Raw genomic sequence first — 19,616 nt, 5'->3', positions numbered from 1 at the left:
AAAATATTTTCACAACATAAAGCCGGTGGTGCAACATACGCAATTGCACCAAGCTGTTGAAAGACTTGAGAAGCATTGGATATGCGAGAACCTATCAGCTCTGAAATTTGAACGTTTTGTCCAATTTAGAGGGCAGTATTTTGACTAGAATGCGTCAGGTGACTGCTGATGGCCCCAGTCCAACTGTACCGATTTCCATTGTTAATTGGTAGTGAGTATGTACAGATGAATTTTATTTTATCTGTGTCTAACCTTACAGAATGTAAAAGAAGAAACTGTTTGCATGGCTGTCGAACGCTCTGACCACAGAAAATACACAGGAAATACAGTAAAAGCCACTAACTTCATCGGAACAAACAAACTGGCAAGTAGCTTATCAAGAAGTCTGAGTTTGCCATTCCCCATGCAAAGACATGTACGGGCATTTAGGCTACTGACTGTTAGAGGCAGCACTCTGGGATATTTTAAATATTTTGTATTTTAATACATTTCTAAAAGGGTCTAAATACTATTTGAAAAAGTATTTGATTTCCCAGGAAAGCATTTATTTAAAGGAATGTATTTTTTTATTACTGTTTGTGAAAGTATTTGGTTTTGTCAGGGATTCGGGGGGTTGGACCCAGGCGCAGAGTAAAAAAACATGGGAGACTCCAAAAGGAAAATTCAAACTTCAAAGACTTTACTTAACAAACAGGGAACAAACAAAAAGCCATGAGGGGCAAAACCACAAACACAAAAAGATTCTTAAGAACTGAAAAAAACAGAACGGAACATGGGCAGGGCGGAACACAGGCAGGACAGAATACGGGCAGGCGGAACACACACAAGCAGGAACACAGGCAGGAACGCAGGCAGAAACACAAGGAACCAGCACCCGAGTCAGGAAACAAAGAACTTAAATAGACAAGGGTAACAAAACACAGGTGAACTCAAAGAACAATCAAACCAGAAAAGGACGGGATAACAAGGCACAGGTGGGAACGATGATTGAATAATTAAAACCAATAATTGGGATGGCAGGGATGCCATCTCGCCAAGTTACGCCTTGGCGGGGGCATGCCCCATACCTATACAGCACCAAGAGTTTGGCACTTTTCAGGGTTCTTCTTCTTCTTCTTCTCTTTCTTCTTCTTCTTCTTCTCATTCTTATTCTTCTCTTTCTTCTTCTTCTTCTTCTTCTCATTCTTATTTTTCCTGCCGCCTATCCCAATAACAACATGTCTCCACTATCAAGTTTTCCAGTTCTAGCTTAGCAAAACAGCAAAGAGGACTCCTACCTGCAGATAAGCCTATCAAAATTTCTTATAAACCTTACAAACACTAAAAGTGCATCTCCACGAAATAACAGACAATGAAGCAGGACAGAAGGCTACACAAGTTGCGACCTAGGGAGCTCTAATTCTACGGCCTTGCTGATTCTTTTGTCAATCAAGGCTCGTTGGATGGCCGTCAAATCCATGAGTACATACACTGGCCATATTTCGCCTGCGTTTCTGATGCGTTTTTACACTTACGCCACCACACCCTTTGTCACAGCCACTGTTTTACATATATAGCGAACCGAAACTGCTAAACGGTACACGCTCATCAGACTGTACAAATTCACACAAGGATAGCCATAATCCACAACCGTTTCTTAGAGGGTCACTTCGCATTTCTCACTCTCATAATAAAACGCTTTGCAAAAAGAAATTATATCTCATAAAAAACACGTTTCTATTGAAAGTATTGATATCAAAATGACGCCAAGTTATGGCACTACAAACAATATAGCCTATCTTGCCTCACCAAAATGAAATAAGATGTATTCCAAAGCAATGCTACCCAATATTTCCTCAATTCTTTCAAGTCACTTGGCCCTGTGTTTTGTAATCTTACCATTTTACAATGTCATGCAAACTTTGTGTCAGATCAAAGTGTCAAATATTTCGAATTGCCTCGTGGAACTCAGGCCTGGATTTTGGCAGTCTGAATGAATGAGTTAGACGGTGCATGTACTGTATGTGTGAGTAACTTGGCATTTTTGTACGTTGAAAACAAGTTTTTTATGAGATACAATTAACACAGGGAGGGAGAACGAACTGAAACACAAAACTGATGTGCTGCCATCTGGCGGCCAAAAGGGGAAAAACCGAAACAGAAAATGCAGAACCATGGTAGGTTTTCCAATAAAATATTTTAAATAAATCAAATACAAAATATTTCATGTGTAAATGTATTTGAAAGTACTTCAAATATGTATCTACATACAAATACAAATACGTATTTGTATTTGACCCAGGTCTGATGTACAGAATTATTATGATTTCAATACATAAATATTGCAAATATATAAAGTCATTAACAAACCTATGAATGTATTCAAAGTCTCTATCAAAGTATGTCCAGGTGATTAAAATAGATTATCAATAAAAAAAATGTATCTTTCGCTCACACACACACACACACACACATGCAAGCACACCAGACCTGGTTCAAATACAAATATGCATTTGTATTTAAAAAAAAATATGTAAATACATATGTACAATTCTATCTTTCACTTTCTGTAAGGTTAGACACTGATAAAATAGAATTTAGCCTTCAGGGAAAACTTCCTGTCAAGCGGAACCAGTCCGAACAGTGGATTCCAGAAGGGGACACCAGTGGTCTTTTCTAGTCCAGATAGCAGGAGCAGTGTGCTGACGGTGTCGTTGTGTGTAATCTGTCCTGTGAACAGGGTGGCCTAATCCAATAAGCATATCCTTAATCCTTAATCCGCCCAAAACACACACACACACACACACAGGTACACACACCATTTATAAAGATGAAGGTCCATCTAGACACCCCACCCACTGCCCCCTTGCCTGTCAACAAATAAGGTTTACTTGTATAAATAAGTAAATAAATAAATATGGTGCAGTACAGTTTAAACCAAGAGATAAGCCACAACAGTAAACAATACAATGCCTTGAGGTAAAATGTTGATTTTAAATGAATGATTTCTTGTATTTGCCGGCACACTGTAATAGCTAGCTAAAATATTAGCAACACGAACATCAGTTTGCCAGCAATTCAGACAGAAGCTTTTGCCAACTGTAGCTTGTTAGCAAGTCAGAAGCTTTTCACATTGCTGAGCTTGTTAACAGGCTGCAAATATTATCATGCAAGTCCATACAGGTTTAAAGGGCTTTCAAATATGGGAAGTCATCTCAAGGGTCAGACAAACCTTGGGGTTATTTTCTACTTTTAACTTGTCCAGTCATGCGATTGAGAACTATGGAAATTTTAGCAAAAAAAATAGATCAGTTTTGTCTTTTGAGTACGATATACTGAAAGAATTTTACATGCCTCTTTTCCTCTGGAGGGAGGTGTTCATCTAGCAATTTTATGAAATATATGCAACTGTCAATATATCCTCAGTTTTTCTGCTAACTGCATTTATTGAACGCTGTCACCTTTGTGTACCACTGTTCAGTTTTGCCTCCTGTATCCATATGAATAGGCTGTGAGTGGCAAAGAAAAACAAAACATAGATTTAAACTTCTTTTTTTTGTCCGCCTTCTCCCTTAAAAATCAAACATCACAAAAATTGAAAAGTGGAAAAAAAAACCCTTTTAGTAACAATTCATTTTAATAATATATTTTATAGTGCATCTAGATTGCATAAATTCAAGCTTTCATTCACACAAATACAGTTTATCTCAATAGAAATTTTTATTCCTGAATGCATGCACATAAGTCGCTTTGTATCTGAATTCAGCTTTCCTTGAACAATGAGGAAAACTCTAAACAACAGCAAGCATAGATTTGAAATCCATCATCGCTCAAGTGTAATGGCTGTGATCATAAGATTCTTTAACAAAAACATATTTCAGAGGTTTTTTATTGCTTAATAAGTTGTGTTTTTTTTTTCCTAAGCACGTCATGCTCTGCACACACAGAACTCATTTGTTTTGTACCACTTCCAAAAGAGGTGTGAAACGCCAGGCCTGGAGGGTTGTAGTGGGGCTGTAGTGGGGTGACATAGCTCAGGAGGTAAGAGCAGTTGTCTGGCAGTCGGAGGGTTGCCGGATCAATCCCCCGCCCTGGGCGTGTCGAAGTGTCCCTGAGCAAAACACCTAACCCCTAATTGCTCCCAACGAGCTGATTGGTACCTTGCATGGCAGCCTTTCACAGTTGGTGTGTGAGTGAATGGGTGAATGAGAGGCATCAATTGTAAAGCGCTTTGGATAAAAGCGCTATATAAATGCAGTCCATTTACCATTTAGTGTCTGCGGTTACTGATGGCCCCCTTGCAATCAGCAAACAATTAAGGCTTTGAGAACAAGGAGTGTATGGACACTTAAGCCAATCAAAGACTTCAATTGAACACTCGTGCCGAAACACACCGAACACCAGCACACACTGCGACCGTCCAGGACTGAAGTGTGACTTCCCTGGCTTAGAAAGTCTCCAGTTTTGTCACTTTTGGCCCATTCGGAATATTTGTCTCCCTCTAGTGGACTTTACTCCCATTGCCTTGAGAAACAAGCGAACACTTCTGCTATGGTTTATTTAATTACAGTTTTTTACGACTCATTTTGCACAGCAGAATTTCAATGTACAAAACTCAAAATGCAAAGTGCCAAACTGACTTTCATAATTCATACTCTATGACACCACATCCTATTCTGACATACAAAGTGTAAAACTGACTTGCAGAATTCTTACCTTAAGACACTACATCCAATGCTGACATACAAAGTGCAAAACTGTTAATACAAAGTGCCAAACTCTAAATCATATGCTCCATTCTCAGAATACAGCCACCTACTATTACAACAATGTTCAAATGCTTATTACTACAAATGCAGATTACTAAATCAGTTCAACAGGTGTTTGTAGTCATGTCTCAGTAGTTCCAACAACCTTGCCCAGGTGAGTAGCATTGCAACGCAATTGATAATCTCTTCACTGCTACATAAAAGGCTGCTTAGAAACCTGAATGGCAGTTTCTGACAACATGGAGCAGATCGGTGAGGTTGAGGTTGGTAACGAAGGACAGGGTTGTGGTTGTGGTTGTGGTTGTGGTTGTGGTTGTGGTTGTGGTTGTGGTTGTGGTTGTGGTTGTGGTTGTGGTTGTGGTTGTGGTTGTGGTTGTGGTTGTGGTTGTGGTCGTGGTTGTGGTTGTGGTCGTGGTCGTGGTCGTGGTTGTGGTTGTGGTCTTGGACGGGGTCACGGTCGTGGCCCAAGGAGGCAGAACAGCTGTTGTGTCAAATTAAATTAGAGCCACTATTGTCAACCATGTGGTAAACAGAGGTCTAACACTGGCTCAAGCTGGGAGGGTTGTGCAGCCAAACCTGAAGAGGTCAACTGTGGCATCCATAACAAAATTTTTTTAAGAGAGATAATCGGTAAGTCAATATGTGTAATTTACTGTACAGTCACTGTATATTGAAATTACAGTAATTGTAAAATTGATATTGCTGTCTGTGATACATTATATTTAATAAATACTAAAGTGTGGGTGTGAATTATCTTTGTTGTAATTGTTATCTTTACTGTACTTTAGAACTGAAAAAGCACCAGCTGGAGGACATGGCCGTCTTCTCTCTGCCCAGCAGGAGAGGGCACTAGCAGACATGGCGGTTCAAAGAAATGACATGCGTATCAAGAAAATCCAAAAAAACATTCCAGCAGATAACGGAATCTTCCAAAACATCCACTCAATCAGCCTAACAACAATTGGGCGAACTTTGAAAAAGCACCAAATCACAATGAAACAAATTTACTTGGTGCCTTTCCTAAGGAATGAAGATAGAGCGAAGGCTTTGAGGGTGGAATATGTTCAGGTGTGTGTAAAGCAATGTTGCAATACTACAGTAGCGAATACTTTAGCGACCCATCCTCTATAAATGTGAAGACTGGTTGACATTATGCCCTAGACATCACATTAGGATTATGTATGTATGTGAGTAGGCCTGCCCATTGGTCTCAAGGGATCTGGGAAAACTAGGCACGTGCCTGGGGTCCAACTTCGCCTGGGGGCCCATTCAGCGCTGTCAGGCCTTGCGTGCGCCCCTCCCCTCTTGTTTTCACCTGTCTGTGTATTTGCCCTTGTTGACCGGGGTGCTGCGTGCTGTCAGGAGTAGCAGTCCTGATTGCACGCAGCTGTTCGCAGTCCTTAAGAGGGCAAGGATGATGGGCGTTCACTCTCTCTCTCTCCACCAGCTGGAAGCCTGACTGCCACAGACGCTGCTGCACTTTTTCCCCGTACACATTTTTATGCTTTAGTTAGCACACCCAAGCACTTCAGGCACCCAACACCTCCATGCACACTGATTACTGACGCTGATATAGTTAGTTTGGTTTCGGTTTTGTTCTGTATTTCAATAAACACTTGTTATTTCCTTCAACTAAAGTCTGGTGTCCGTTTCATGTGTTGGTACTTGAGCCGAGTCGTCACATGAATTTGGGGCTCGTCCGGGATTGTTTGTGGGTCACAAACATATCCCTTTTTGATATTTAATTAGCATGAGTAAAGTGTTATAATCGGTTTGCCATGTGGCTCTCTCGATTCGCATTCAGCAGAGCTAGTGTTTGCTTCCTGGTTTGTATGTAGGCGCGGATGTGCCCTGCGGTTCTGGCCTATCAGTGGCGAGTGTGGTACAGGAAGTGTTGGTGAGCTGTTTATGTGCATGCCTTGTGCAGACCAGCAAGTGCGGGTCTGTTTGGATAGCCCCTTTGAAGGAATAACTTAATTGAGTTGAATTGCTGTAACGTTGAGCTTGAGTTAGGCTATATTAAAAACATTTCTTTTGACACACGTGGCATTGTGTTTGTTTTAGAAGGAGCTTGGTTGAAGTGAAAAGCCTTTTAAATTGTTACGCCGTTGAGCGTACGGGTGGAGAGAATAATTGAACTGTGTTTTGGTTACAGCACTGAGTTTTTTATTTTTTCTCTGCTTCTGTGCTGCGGTCGCCGATTGAGCAGGGGTGAGTAGTGATACACTGATCTGGACAGGCAACATGCTGGTGTTTTACTACTAGAGCTGTGCACAATTACCCCAATTAGGCTGTAGCGACAGTGTCCTTCAGGGATACTGTTTAGCGATTTTGGTGGGTGTTTGTTGTTTTTGTGTGGCTAAATCGGTTTGTGGCATTTGTCCTGGGTTCATTCCGTGGTGTGATGCGCAGTCTGTCAGGTTGTGTGTTATGCTATAGGGTTGAGTGATTATATAGGCTACTGCAGTCTATCACAGGGGATGCTTGCTGTACATAATTTCAAGTACCTATGAGGGAAATGACCATTGCATACTCTTTTTAGCTAACAAGTATTTTGTGTTTGACCGCATTATTTCATAATGGCCGTTGTATTTGAAAATGCACCAATAATTAAATAATTAAAAACTTCAACGATGAACATATGCACTGTTCTGACACTATTGTGGCCATCTCGCCTCCGTTATTGTAGCTAGCTGTAAATATTTGTAAATGCATGATCGTGTTTGTATTGTTATTAAATGTGCTTAGCCTGTTAATAGTCGCTTATGTAGCGCTAGCTAACTTCGTTGTATTTGTGTTCGTTGGACCCTCATGCTTTTGTACAGTAGTGTTAATGTCGCTGTGAATACCGCTGTAAGTAATGCTAGTTTTGTGTTGTTGTTCTTATGTGCTTGATGTTGCAATTGGCTCTCGCTAATGTCCGGTGATTGGTGCACCGAGGGCAGCGAATTAAGCCAATCAGGGCGTCCCAGGGCTATAAAAGAGCTGTTCGCCCGATCGAACGGGACAGATCTGTAAAACTGTAAATAAGCGATATCTATAATAAAGCGAACCTCCGCTGGGGCGTTTCGGAAACGGACAATCCCGTCTCCGCCGCTGTTTTCCGCGCCGAGCGCTACACTATGATAAACTTTAGCATGAAGTACAATCTAATTTGGTTCAGTTGTTTCTATTGTGCATGCTATATATGATTTTGTGCCCAAGATTAGGCGTATAGCATTTTGCGTTATGAGGAACACTTTCAAACTCGTTTTTGATCAGAAGGATTTTGTGTTTGGCAGCATTATTTGATGATGACTGTTGTATATTGAAAGTGCAGCAATGATTTAACTTCATTGTTTGAAATATCTAATGTTCTGGTGCTGTGATAAACTTTTGCATATAATATTCTCTGATTTGACACTGGTGTTTTTATTTTGCATGCTATATTACATTTTGAACCCAAATTGCTATTGTACAGAAGTTTATTTTTGTTTGTTCTTTCCTTAATTTTACAACAAAAATAAAATAAAAAACACATACCCCATTTAGTCCTGCCCTTATTTTATATACAACTTCAAAAAGACTGCAAAAGGAATGCACTTGTGTTTAAGACCTGTTCTCCCCCAGCTTTCTTTGCAAGACAGTAAAAGGTCCTTTCAGTCCTTCTCACTCAACAGACCCTTTTAAAATTCTGCCAATAAAAAAAGTACAATTAACTTTGAAAAATAAACTTTCTTCATCATAAATGCATAAGCACAGTGCTTTGAATAAGTGGGGAAGAGAGAGAGAGAGAGGATGAGAGAATGAGAGAAAGATAGAGGAAAACAAAGTTTAACACATCACATCAAATCTCAGAAAAACTATCTGGATGGATAGATAGCACTCCTGGTAAGATGAAACGTAGCTTTCTTTCATTTTCGGGTGAACTGCCCCTTTAAAACTGAACATTATTCTCATGTGGGTTTAGACCGAAGTTCACGCCGTTATCCATCTGTGAACGGGAGCCCTCTCTGATCTTCAGCCTTGCTCTGAAAAGAGAACAAAATTATCTGCACCTCAGTCTCATCCTCCTTCTTTACCTTTAGCCCTGTTCGCACGGCACTAGTATTACCTGGGGATGTTTGAAATCAGCTATTGGTATTAGTCTTTCTCCTGTAAGCTTTTCAGCAGACTGTTCCAACCATAAGATGGAGAATGACTGAAAACCAGCTTTCCGAATTCAGGAGAGGGACAAGGGACTTTTTAAAAAACGTATAACAACCCTAGAGCACAATGTAACATTCTTTGAAAATCCATGAGGATGCAATTTTGATTTGGTGTTCTCAAAAACAGACAGCAGCCGAATTTATGCGACAACCTATGGCATTCAGTCATTAAAGCACAAAAGATGCAAGTGAAGTGTACAAACATAGTGATTCTGTAAAAAGAATGAAAAATGAAAAAAACAAAATTCTATTCTCTAGGATAAGTACTAAATAAACATCTCTGCATGTCATAAAAATGCTCTTAGGACAGATAGATAAAAATTACCCTCAACATTCAGTGATTTTTTTTTTTGTTTGTTTTTAAAACAAAAATAAATCAGCTTTAAAAGAAACACAACATGCTCACGTTTTGAATTAGCCCCTGAATCTGGTCTGTTTCCATCTTCAGGGTTCTGATAATCATCGTTCTCATCTTGTGTAGTCCCTGTGTCTTTCTGATACCTGTTTTTTACCTAACATATACAGCACACACACACACACAGGTTCATGGTTATTTAAAGGAACACTTCAGTGCACGAACCGGCATAGTCTCAGGGCAGTGCCTATGTTCATATGAAGAGGAAACAGTGGAAAGACAAAACCTTTTTTATTACAAAATTAACTCTGCAAAAACTCGTGAAATTAAAAAAATATTTCCAATTATGTATGCATTCTTTGAATTTTAACAGTGAAGCCACATATCCTCCGACGAGAAGCCAATTTATAATCGCCTCTCTTCATTGTCCATGAAAGACAATTCTTTGCCTGTGCAAGGCATGTTGGGATTGCTAGCGACAAGAGGTAAGAAAACAAAGTGACCAGTTGGATGAGGAACATGGAGTGATAACCAATCAGATTAAAGATCTGACTTATATATTATCCCCCATTTAAAATTTTATAATGCCCGCATCGATTGTGGGAGGCGAGAGCGATGCCAAGTGAACTTGTTGGAGGATCAGTGGATTCAACCTTAGTCTGGACACTTCACTGTGATGGCTTAAGAATTCCATTTCTTGAAAAGAACAAATAGCTCTTCATAAACATTAAGGGCAAATGTTGATGGAATCCAGGCAAATGTGACTCTACAGAGCACTTCAGGTGAGTCTGGGAGGTCTTCACCTGTGTTTGGACTGAGTGATTAAAGACAAATGCAGATCTAATCCTGTCTTTACTACACACAACTCTGATACTGAGGGAATCTGCATACATTTAATTTTCATAAATATGAGTTTTCATAAATATGAGCGTAGTGGCGCCCCCTGGTGTAAATTTCTCTGTATCACACTTGCTCACCTGCAGCACGTCATAGTCAGGGCTGATGTTGGGGAGCTGCAGACTGGCGTATGTGTCCCCGTCCCTCCCTCCCTTTAAAGGAAAAGACACACAGATGGTGTGAATGTAAAATAGAGTTGAAATCAGGCTGAGCTGCAGAGTGTTTCAGAAGAGGAAGAAGAGGAAAGGATGGTGAGACTCACCTTCAGTCTTCTAGACAACCTGGAGACATGGAAATCAGAGTAGAGAGAGAATGTGTTATTGCCTCTGCTTATCCAGCATGTCTCTGTAAACCACATGCATCTATTGGACGGGATAGTTTTAACTTTTAATATATTTTACTGAAAGCATAATTGCCTCTCAGTATCTGGTCAGAGACTATGGTAATGATATATTTTATCAGCAGTAAGATCAAGATGACTACCTTTTATTTTTGAGTCTACAGAATCCAACAGTCAGCACATACAGACAAATCATTCCTATGATGATAATATGTAACAGTGGATTGAAATTTAATCCTGAAAAAAAAACATGATGATTTTAATCTCATTCATGCCTAAAAGACTTATTTAAAAGACAGGGCCGGCCCGTGGCATAAACGATCTATGCGGTTGTTTAGGGCCACAACCGCTAGGGGGGGCCACATGACCACGAGGGGGGTGCCACACGAACCAATATTTATCTAAGGTAAATAACGATATTTTCCTAATTACGTTATTCATCCCCTATTGTGGAACTAGAGCTATAAATTAAATGGAATGGCAACAGAACATTTCATAACAATGTAATGTAAGGAGGATTTTACCAAGCAAACTGCCCACCCCCCCACCCCCCTCGACAGAATCCAACAGCACCCCCCCCACCCCCCGCTCAAACAGATTTGTTTAGGGCCACCAATATCCTAAGGCCGGCCCTGTTAAAAGACATCATCAGACTTCACTCGTTTACAGATATCCAACAGTGAAAATGTGTTTTAGAATCAGGGTAAGAACTTCATCTCCCAATTTTAAACTATTCATAAAAGCCAGAGTACTCTGCCCCTCTAATTCTATTTAATCAAATTCAGGTCTTACAGATTCTAGATGCACAACTTCATACAAAACCAGAGTAAGAGAGTCTGTGGACTGTGTCCGATAAAGTAGAAACAACGTCATAAACAGAACTGGAAACCTACAGAATTGTAGGTCATAGTGAAATAAACAACACATCTCCACTGGATTAGTCAGGGTGCAGTAAAATGTTGGTAACACTTTAATGAGCTGTCTGTCTGAATGTATGACCTTCAATCTTATTGAATCAAATATCCTTGATAGATTCCACCCCAAGGTTAAAGGGGAACTTTCCATGAACATCAAATTTTAATGCTATGCTGGAGTTCAAATGTTAACGTTTTATTGATGTTCATATTTTTTATTAACATGACTGATCAGTAATGAATCAATATTGCCCATAGTTCATAATTGCTGATTTGCTTTGTTGTGTGTGTGTGTGTGTGGGGGAAGGGGGGGGGGGAGGCTCTCTCTCTTTCCAGCAGTAAATCTAACCCTGTTAACCTTATTTAGGAGAACAGTGAACAAAAAACAAATGATGATTGGCTAAGTTGAACCTGAAAACCTGAAACAGCATGTGATGTGATACAAACGTTAGCAGTGCTCAGAGGGACTGGCTGCTGGCAAAATTAAGCCATAACCCCATGTACCATTAACTTTTTTGCATTGTGTTATATGTAGCAATTGTTTGAATCTGTTTCCTGTGCTGTGTAGGTAATCGATGGTACCACGTGTGGCCCCGACACCACGTCTGTCTGTGTCCAGGGCCAGTGTGTGAAAGCGGGCTGTGATCAGGTGATTGGGTCCAAACAAAAACTGGACAAGTGTGGTGTGTGTGGAGGGAATGGTTCCAGGTGTAGGAAGGTCACTGGCTCCATGAACAAAGCCATGTAAGTGTACTATTTCAAGGGGGCATGCATGCTGGGCACAGGGATGGGCAGTATTTAAAATGCATATATTTGAAATATGCATTTATTTATACATTCAATTTTGGGAGGTATGTAGCATTTTTCTATTGTCCTTCAGAACTGCTGTGCAAAGTGAAGGTCCCAGATAAAAATGATAGAGTAAAAATTATTATATGACATTCATTTTGTTCAAAACTGATCACAACACAATGGGATGACTAGTACGTTTAGCAACAAAAAAAGAACAAAACTTTATTTTCATCCTTCAGGTATGGCTATAACGATGTTGTGACCATCCCAGCTGGGGCCACCAACATCGATGTCAAGCAGCGCAGCCATCGTGGAGTGAAACACACACCTTGCTGTGTGAACTGACTTCCCTCCTGCAGAATACAGAATACTGATTTTTTACATGGATTTGTCCACAGATAAAATGGTTTGGCTTGAAAAGTGCGAGTTAAAATATTTTGATTCTTCAGGTTGTGAATTTCCATCCTCCTGAAAATACCTCTGAATTTCTGAGCCAAGCTGCCACATTCACTCTTTGTGTCATAGAAACACGTGGAGTTTTAGAGGCCTGTTCTGGATGTGGGACAGGGACACATCTACGTGAGCCAAAAGTTTAAAAATGATGACCGCAGCAGTGGGGTTGAGTAATATAATATAATAACACAGAATTACAGTGAAATTTCCCTTTACACTGACACTGACTTTATAGGACCCAGTTTCTCTTACTTTAGAATGAGCTGCGTTATGAGGCATATCATGATCGTGGCACCAGCAACGGCAGCTGCAGCAATCAGCAGTGAGGCAATGCCAAAACCTGCATGAAGGACATGTCAATTACATACCGAAAAACAGACTTCAAAAAATATATGTATATGTTCACCCAATTACAGTGGAGACACAGCCTTAAAAATGTATAGCATTCTTTCCATTCTCTCTAAGATAATACATGCATTATTACTTTAGTAAATATCCACTAATAAATGAATGAACTTAGGAATTACTGAAATAATTATTCAACCATGTGTGCATTTAAAGAATGGTATCGTGTGGAACATAAAAATTGTTGTATTCTAGAACCTGCCGTTCAAAAGCTTAATATATTCCAAAAACAAAAAGGAACAAAATACATTTTGAGTGGGATATCAAATGAACCACTGCCCACCAATACAACGACCTAAAAATAATGTCACTTGCAGGAGGAAAAGAAGAAAATATATTAGCACAGTTACAGCGTCATGAACAGTACATTTACAAACCCTTAAATAAAACCATCAAAAGCTGCACCTCTGTATATTAGTGTGTGATGTATAAATATGTTAAAGAAAAGAAATGTACTTCCATTTACCTGAGTGTTGCTGTGGAGACAGGAGGTGGAGCTGGAGGCTGGTGGAGCCGAGACTGTTGGTGCTGACGCAGAAGAGAGTGGGCGTGTCTCCCTGTGATTGGCGCATGGTGAGGGAGCTCCTCAGGCCTGTGTTCCCCAGCTGCTCCTCCCTGACGACTTTGTCAGTAGAGTTAGTGACCCGCAGTCCAGACACACGCCACTCCATGCTGGGAGAGGGATTCCCACGGCTCTCACAGGAGCAGCTGATCTCTGCTGCAGTTCTGCTGCAGCTCCCAGAGCCAGAGATCTGAGGCATGTCTGAACACAGGATCCACAGTTACTAATATGACAGCTGCACACATATAACAATAATATGATTTATACAATTATATAATAGATGCACTGAACATACATATCACATTCAGCTGTACAGTTTTTGATTTCTCTTTTCCATGTTCATTCTGTGCTTCACAGTAGTACTGTTCACTGCCACTGGACTCAGTCACATTAAAGGTGAGATTCTGTCCAGTTCCTACAGTGTTCATCTCTGTCCCATTCACTTTATACCAGGTGTAGTTCTGCACTGCTGGGTTGGCTTTACTGCTGCAGGTCAGAGTCACAGAGCTGCCCTCTAACACTAAACCAGAGGGACTGACTGACACTGAGGTGTTCTTAGGAGCATCTAGCAGATGAAAATATGGCATGTGACGAGTAATGTAGCATTTGATGCAATGTAATGGCAGAATACTTTCAAAGATAAGCATGACATCAGGTAAATGTACCATTTTTGATTTTTAATTATATCATTGCATTAATTGTCCTTATTTAATTATTTTATTAATTCAGCATACTGACCATGCAGTGAAAAGCTACAAAAATTATTTTTTTAATGAAACGTATTATTATTATTATTCTTATTATTATAAAATCTAAGAGTAATACATTCAAATCCAGCTCACTTACATAGAACTCGGAGAGTCAGATTGGCCTCAGACATCTTCTGAATGTTTCCATGTTGCAGAGTGTAAAGTGCCCTGCAGGTGATGTTCTGCCCATGGTGGAGGTGGGAAGCAGTGAAGGTCAGAACAGAAGACACAGACACATTCTCTTGCAGTTGACCCACACTGTCATTCAGCCTGGGGGTCCATGTCAGATTTGGGGGGAGTTTGGGACAGGGGGCTGCAGCAGAGCAGCTCAAACTCACAGAAGTCCCCTCCATCACCTCCAGCCTCTCTGAGGTTAACTTGGGTTTGGGTGGAGAGTCTAGAAGGCATGGAGATGTAGATGATGATAGGTCACTGTCCGTCTCAGGATTGGAGACTCACAGCACTCAGAGCACACACTAATCACCACATTAACAGTGTCTGACTAACATGCAGTATTTACAACGTCATTTTCATTCTTTACTCTTTTACAGCCAAGGTGTATTTCTCATAGAGGACAGCATTTCTATCTCCGGTACCTAATTTTAAAAGCATAGGGTCTCTGCATAAACACAGTGGAACACAGTGAAAAAGGCATGACAAATGCAGTACCTTGTGCATTAATTTTGACACCATTAGGAAAAGTGAACTTTAGTCCATTTGAGCCTTCCAATCTGAAGAAATAATCATCATTGTAAGACGAAGGGAAGCCATCCAGAATTGTGGTGCAGTTCTTCATCAGCAGTTGTCCAATTAATGTTCCTTTAATTGTGTTCTGTTCAGCTGCTGTCCCAGTTCTACTGGAATCAAACACTTCTTTACCATCTTTGTCTCCTTTTCTCCATAGTCCTTTAGCCTCAGCTGTCAGATCATTGTCAAAATTAGGGTGTATATCAAATCTGCAGGGAATCAGCACACAGGATCCATTCAGAGCTTCTATTCTCTGAGGCATCCAGACTGCCCAATCCCTGCCCAGAGCTCCTGCAACACACAACTCTGTCTCAGTATTACACTGGTGATCCTACAGCACGGAGAAATAACTCTATACTGTACAAGCCTGGTTCATGTTAAAAATAGATTAACATAATGCAACATTATGATGACTGATAACTCATACCTGAAAACATCATAAGCATCATAAATACTTCCATTAAACACATGGATATTTTCAAATGCTCTGACCACATAGTTTTGTGCATGACTGATTTTTGGGTACACTACAGTATATTCCTGCATAATTACATATTCATTTTTGTAGTAAGCAACTTTCATTTCTCTTAATTGTTTGCAATAAGAAATGAATGTATTATTTTGTCAAATCACCATGAAAAGTCTGATTGTTTATGTCCTCTGTATTGTACCAATGAACATTCTATAACTCCACCCACACCAAACCCCACCTTGCAGCAGACAGCCAATGAGGATGAATCTTTCTGCTCCAATCATGTCTCAGTATTAGTGAGGGGCAGAGGCACTGGGTGGAGCTGATCTGGAGAGAAGAAACACACTCAGCAAATTAACCAATAGACAGACAGTGTGTGCAAACCTCCTATTCAGTCCTTTTATCAACCAGCAGCAGTGGGGATCACTGATTGGACAGATAGAATTATACCTGAATTTTATTTGTTCTGTTTAAATCCTGTTATTCTGAGTCATTGCCTTTTTATCTTGGAAATTAAAATGCAATTACATGCAATTTTGGAAAGCTATTTGAACACACTGCCCATGAAGTAAATACAGTTTGTGCATGTAAGGAAGGCCTGCAATAACCTAACTAGCACAACTACACATTATTTACAGAATGAATGGGCAGCAGCAAATGTAGCACACAAGACCATTTCGACAATAAGCGTACTGTGTTTCCGTGCTGATGGGGGAACAGGCTCATACACTAGAGTGGCGGTATAACCGCTGTGCTAGTTCAGTGCTGTGGTCAGCGCGACATCCTTTTCTGCCAGAACCCTGGGTTTGAGGTCTGTCAGATCCATCATTAGACTTTGTGTCGCTTTTTTCTTTATTTTGCACAATAAGACAACAAGCTGCTCGACATAAATACAATGAAATAAATGGCTAAATCATTCAAACAAAACAAGTTGAGGAGAAGGGATTTAGAGTAAGGGGAGTGGGGTGCAGGGAAATCTTAATTTCTCTTTTTTCCTTTTTCTTATTTATTCTCAGTTTCTGTGGTGAAATTCACACAACCACACAACCGCTGTAACTGGCCTAACTAACACTTATGTTGGTCATTTTGCAGGATTTGACCAGAGGTACTATGCTTACGTCCCGTTGGGTGATCAGGCTGAATGTACTCATGTTCTCCTGATGTAAAGGTGCAGTCATGATGAAGGTACTGTAGAAATTCAGAACAGGAACAGAGCAGCAGCCAAAATCACTGGCCGTGATAAGATGTAATCTTTAAAAATTAGTTGCATGACAGATAAAACCATGAACAGCCTGTTCAATCAAACCCATGAAATCTCTTTTTACAGCTGCTCCCTTATGGCTGAAGCACCAGACCTCTAGGTGAGGGCACTTCCTGTGGCTCATTTCCTGAAGCTATTTGCAAGTGTGGTTTCTCGGTACGAACACTTCGGCCCTGCCTAACAGTTACTATTAGGAATGGCGTTTTATCCTTTATATAGTACAAAGCATCAAACAATATTGAATTTATAAACAGATTATACTGTATGTGTATATGCTGTATGTGCATATATTGGCAAGACATGTATTAAGAAATAATTGTGTATTATTTAATTGTTGACTAGAATATGTGAGCAAGCACAAAGTCCTTGCAACTCCATTTCATATGGCTGTAATGTTTTAATTGGTCATTTATATCTAAGGACCGAGGACTTTTTCATTAATGAAAAAGCTTTCCCTACATGTCCATGAAAGTACAGGCTTGATTTAATCTAATTTGTTTTATTGGGATGGCAGGTATGCCATCCCGCCAAGTTACGCCTTGGCGGGGGCATGCCCCATACCTATACAGTACCGAGAATTTGGTACTTTTCAGGGTTCCCCACAGAAATAACCAGAACAGCCACAGACACTCAGCCCTTAAAAACATTAAATTCTGTACATTCTGACCCCATTTCAACAGACAGATTTCATAAACAACTTCACATGTTCACACAATAAAGCCCCAACTAAGGGGATTTTGCGTTTTCTCCTTCTTCTTCTTCTTCTTCTTCTTCTTTTATTTCTTCTTCTTCTTCTTCTCCTCATTCTTATTTTTCCTGCCGCCTACTATCTTACTAACAACATGTCTCCCCATTGGACATTTTACCGACATCAGCCAAATCCACATCCTCACGACCCAATCAAAAGCTCGCATACACACGCAAAATACCCATACCTTTTTACTCTGAATCATTTCCAGTTTAAACAGCTAATCTGCCTGTGGCCTAGTGGGTAAGGTTACAGTCTCAGGAACATAGGCTTGTAGGTTCAAGCCCAGCTAGGGACATGTTTCTTTAACCTGTTTTTACCCTCACTAATAATTGTCTACTACTTCTCAATTATTGCTTTTGCACCATATCTACCCGAAGTTCACCGAACGTATACACTGCATTATGACGTACCGTCTGCACGTTCAGTTATTAACCGGCTACAATATTGCAAAGCCATATGGATTCAACGGGAGCTCTTCTGTGCTTACTGGCCTGTGTTCTTCTTTAAAACCACGGACAGGTTTGCTAATGACATTTCACGCATTGCATAGCTATGTCATAGTGCTGCACTAACAAAGTCACAGACTGGTAAACCTCCAGTTGAAGGATTGAATCCCGCCTCGCCCTCAGGCAGATAATTTCCTCTTTTACACTAACTTTTTCTTACGCTTTTATATTTTCTTTACCAGAACTCACTCACGGCCACCCATATGCATTACATGACGGCAAATGTATTCATTTTATTAAAAAGTTACACCAGTTCACCACTGTGCCATTTCTACTAACTATATTTCTTCACTTGGCTACCGTACAAAACCTTCTTATCAGCAAACGCCACGTTTCTACATTCATGTTACCTCGCCCTGTTCTCTATCTAGCCACATACAAACAATTACTACATATGTACGTTCTGCAACTCCCCATTAAAACATTACATTTAAAATCATGACTCACTCATAAGTATAACTACTAGTACTGAACATGAGAAAAGAACATCAGTGCAATAGATTTCACACGTTACTTAACCCTCCACTTTATCAGTTAATGTTTTACACCGACTATTATATATACCATTCCATAAGGAAACTAAGCTCACTCATGGTCACTTTATTTACTCCGCACTATAGTGTGTGATCATGTCAACCTTCACCTACATGCCCATTCTGCTAAAAACATATTGTTTCAACTACGCAATTTCATAATTTCTTCCTAATTTCTCTCACACTGTTGTTATTTTCTCATGTGCAAAGCCTGCTGGGACATATGCGTCTGCTCCTATTCTCCACTATCAAGTTTTCCGGTTCTAGCTTAGCAAAACAGCAAAGAGGACTCCCACCTGCAGATAAGCCTATCAAAATGCCTTATAAACCTTACAAACACTAAAAGTGCATCTCCACGAAATAACAGACAACGGAGCAGGACAGCAGGGTACACAAGTTGCGACCTAGGGAGCTCTAATTCTACGGGCTTGCTGATTCTTTTCTCAATCAAGGGTCATTGGATGGCCGTCAAATCCGTGAGTACATACACTGGCCATATTTCACCTGCATTTCTGTTGCGTTTACACTTACGCCACCGCACCCTTTGACACTGCCACTGTTTTACATATGTAGGAAACCAAAGCTGCTAAACAGTACACGCTTATCAGACTGTACAAATTCACACAAGGATAGCCATAATCCACAACTGTTTCTTACAGGGTCACTTCGCATTTCTCACTCTCATAATACAACGCTTTGCAAAAAGAAATAATATCTCCACGAAATATTCGAAATATTTGACTCTTTGATCTGACACAAAGTTTGCATGACATTGTAAAATGGTAAGATTACAAAACACAGGGCCAAGTGACTTGAAAGAACTGAGGAAATATTGGGTAGCATTGCTTTGGAATACATCTTATTTAATTTTGGTGAGGCAAGATAGCCTATATTGTTTGTAGTACCGTAACTTGGCGTCATTTTGATATCAATACTTTTAATGG

General features: G+C 40.1%; 1 protein-coding gene and 2 long non-coding RNA genes across 3 annotated transcripts; 1 reads left to right on the top strand and 2 right to left on the bottom strand.

Moving 5' to 3' along the window:
• The first annotated feature begins 6,488 nt into the window (after window positions 1-6,488).
• On the top strand, window positions 6,489-12,680 carry LOC118227317. The gene is made up of 3 exons (XR_004765241.1): window positions 6,489-6,959; window positions 12,010-12,185; window positions 12,473-12,680. It is a non-coding gene; the product is annotated as an uncharacterized LOC118227317 (long non-coding RNA).
• Window positions 10,266-10,535, bottom strand: LOC118227351. The gene is made up of 2 exons (XR_004765258.1): window positions 10,450-10,535; window positions 10,266-10,339 (listed from the first exon to the last, which is right to left on the bottom strand). It is a non-coding gene; the product is annotated as an uncharacterized LOC118227351 (long non-coding RNA).
• Window positions 12,681-12,934: 254 nt separating the features above from the next.
• Window positions 12,935-15,938, bottom strand: LOC118232845 (myelin-associated glycoprotein-like). Its single transcript, XM_035428054.1, has 5 exons — window positions 15,860-15,938; window positions 15,072-15,440; window positions 14,500-14,799; window positions 13,558-13,854; window positions 12,935-13,026 (listed from the first exon to the last, which is right to left on the bottom strand). Exons 1-5 carry the CDS (start codon window positions 15,903-15,905, stop codon window positions 12,935-12,937), a joined length of 1,104 nt encoding a protein of 367 aa, XP_035283945.1. The 5' UTR covers window positions 15,906-15,938.
• Window positions 15,939-19,616: the final 3,678 nt, after the last annotated feature.

This window comes from Anguilla anguilla, chromosome 1 (assembly GCF_013347855.1).
Source record: "Anguilla anguilla isolate fAngAng1 chromosome 1, fAngAng1.pri, whole genome shotgun sequence".
NCBI lineage: Eukaryota > Metazoa > Chordata > Actinopteri > Anguilliformes > Anguillidae > Anguilla > Anguilla anguilla.
Note: the sequence above shows the minus strand (reverse complement) of the source record. Positions and strands in the feature narration are given on the sequence as shown.

Bases quoted from the DNA above. Each gene is read 5' to 3' on its own strand.
- LOC118232845 (XM_035428054.1), bottom strand. From the start codon at position 15,905: ATGATTGGAGCAGAAAGATTCATCCTCATTGGCTGTCTGCTGCAAG. The intron at 15,441-15,859 runs GTGGGGTTTGGT...TGTGTGTTGCAG, and splicing joins CATTGGCTGTCTGCTGCAAG to GAGCTCTGGGCAGGGATTGG. The intron at 13,855-14,499 runs GTAAGTGAGCTG...TCCTGTGTTCAG, and splicing joins TCTGACTCTCCGAGTTCTAT to ACATGCCTCAGATCTCTGGC.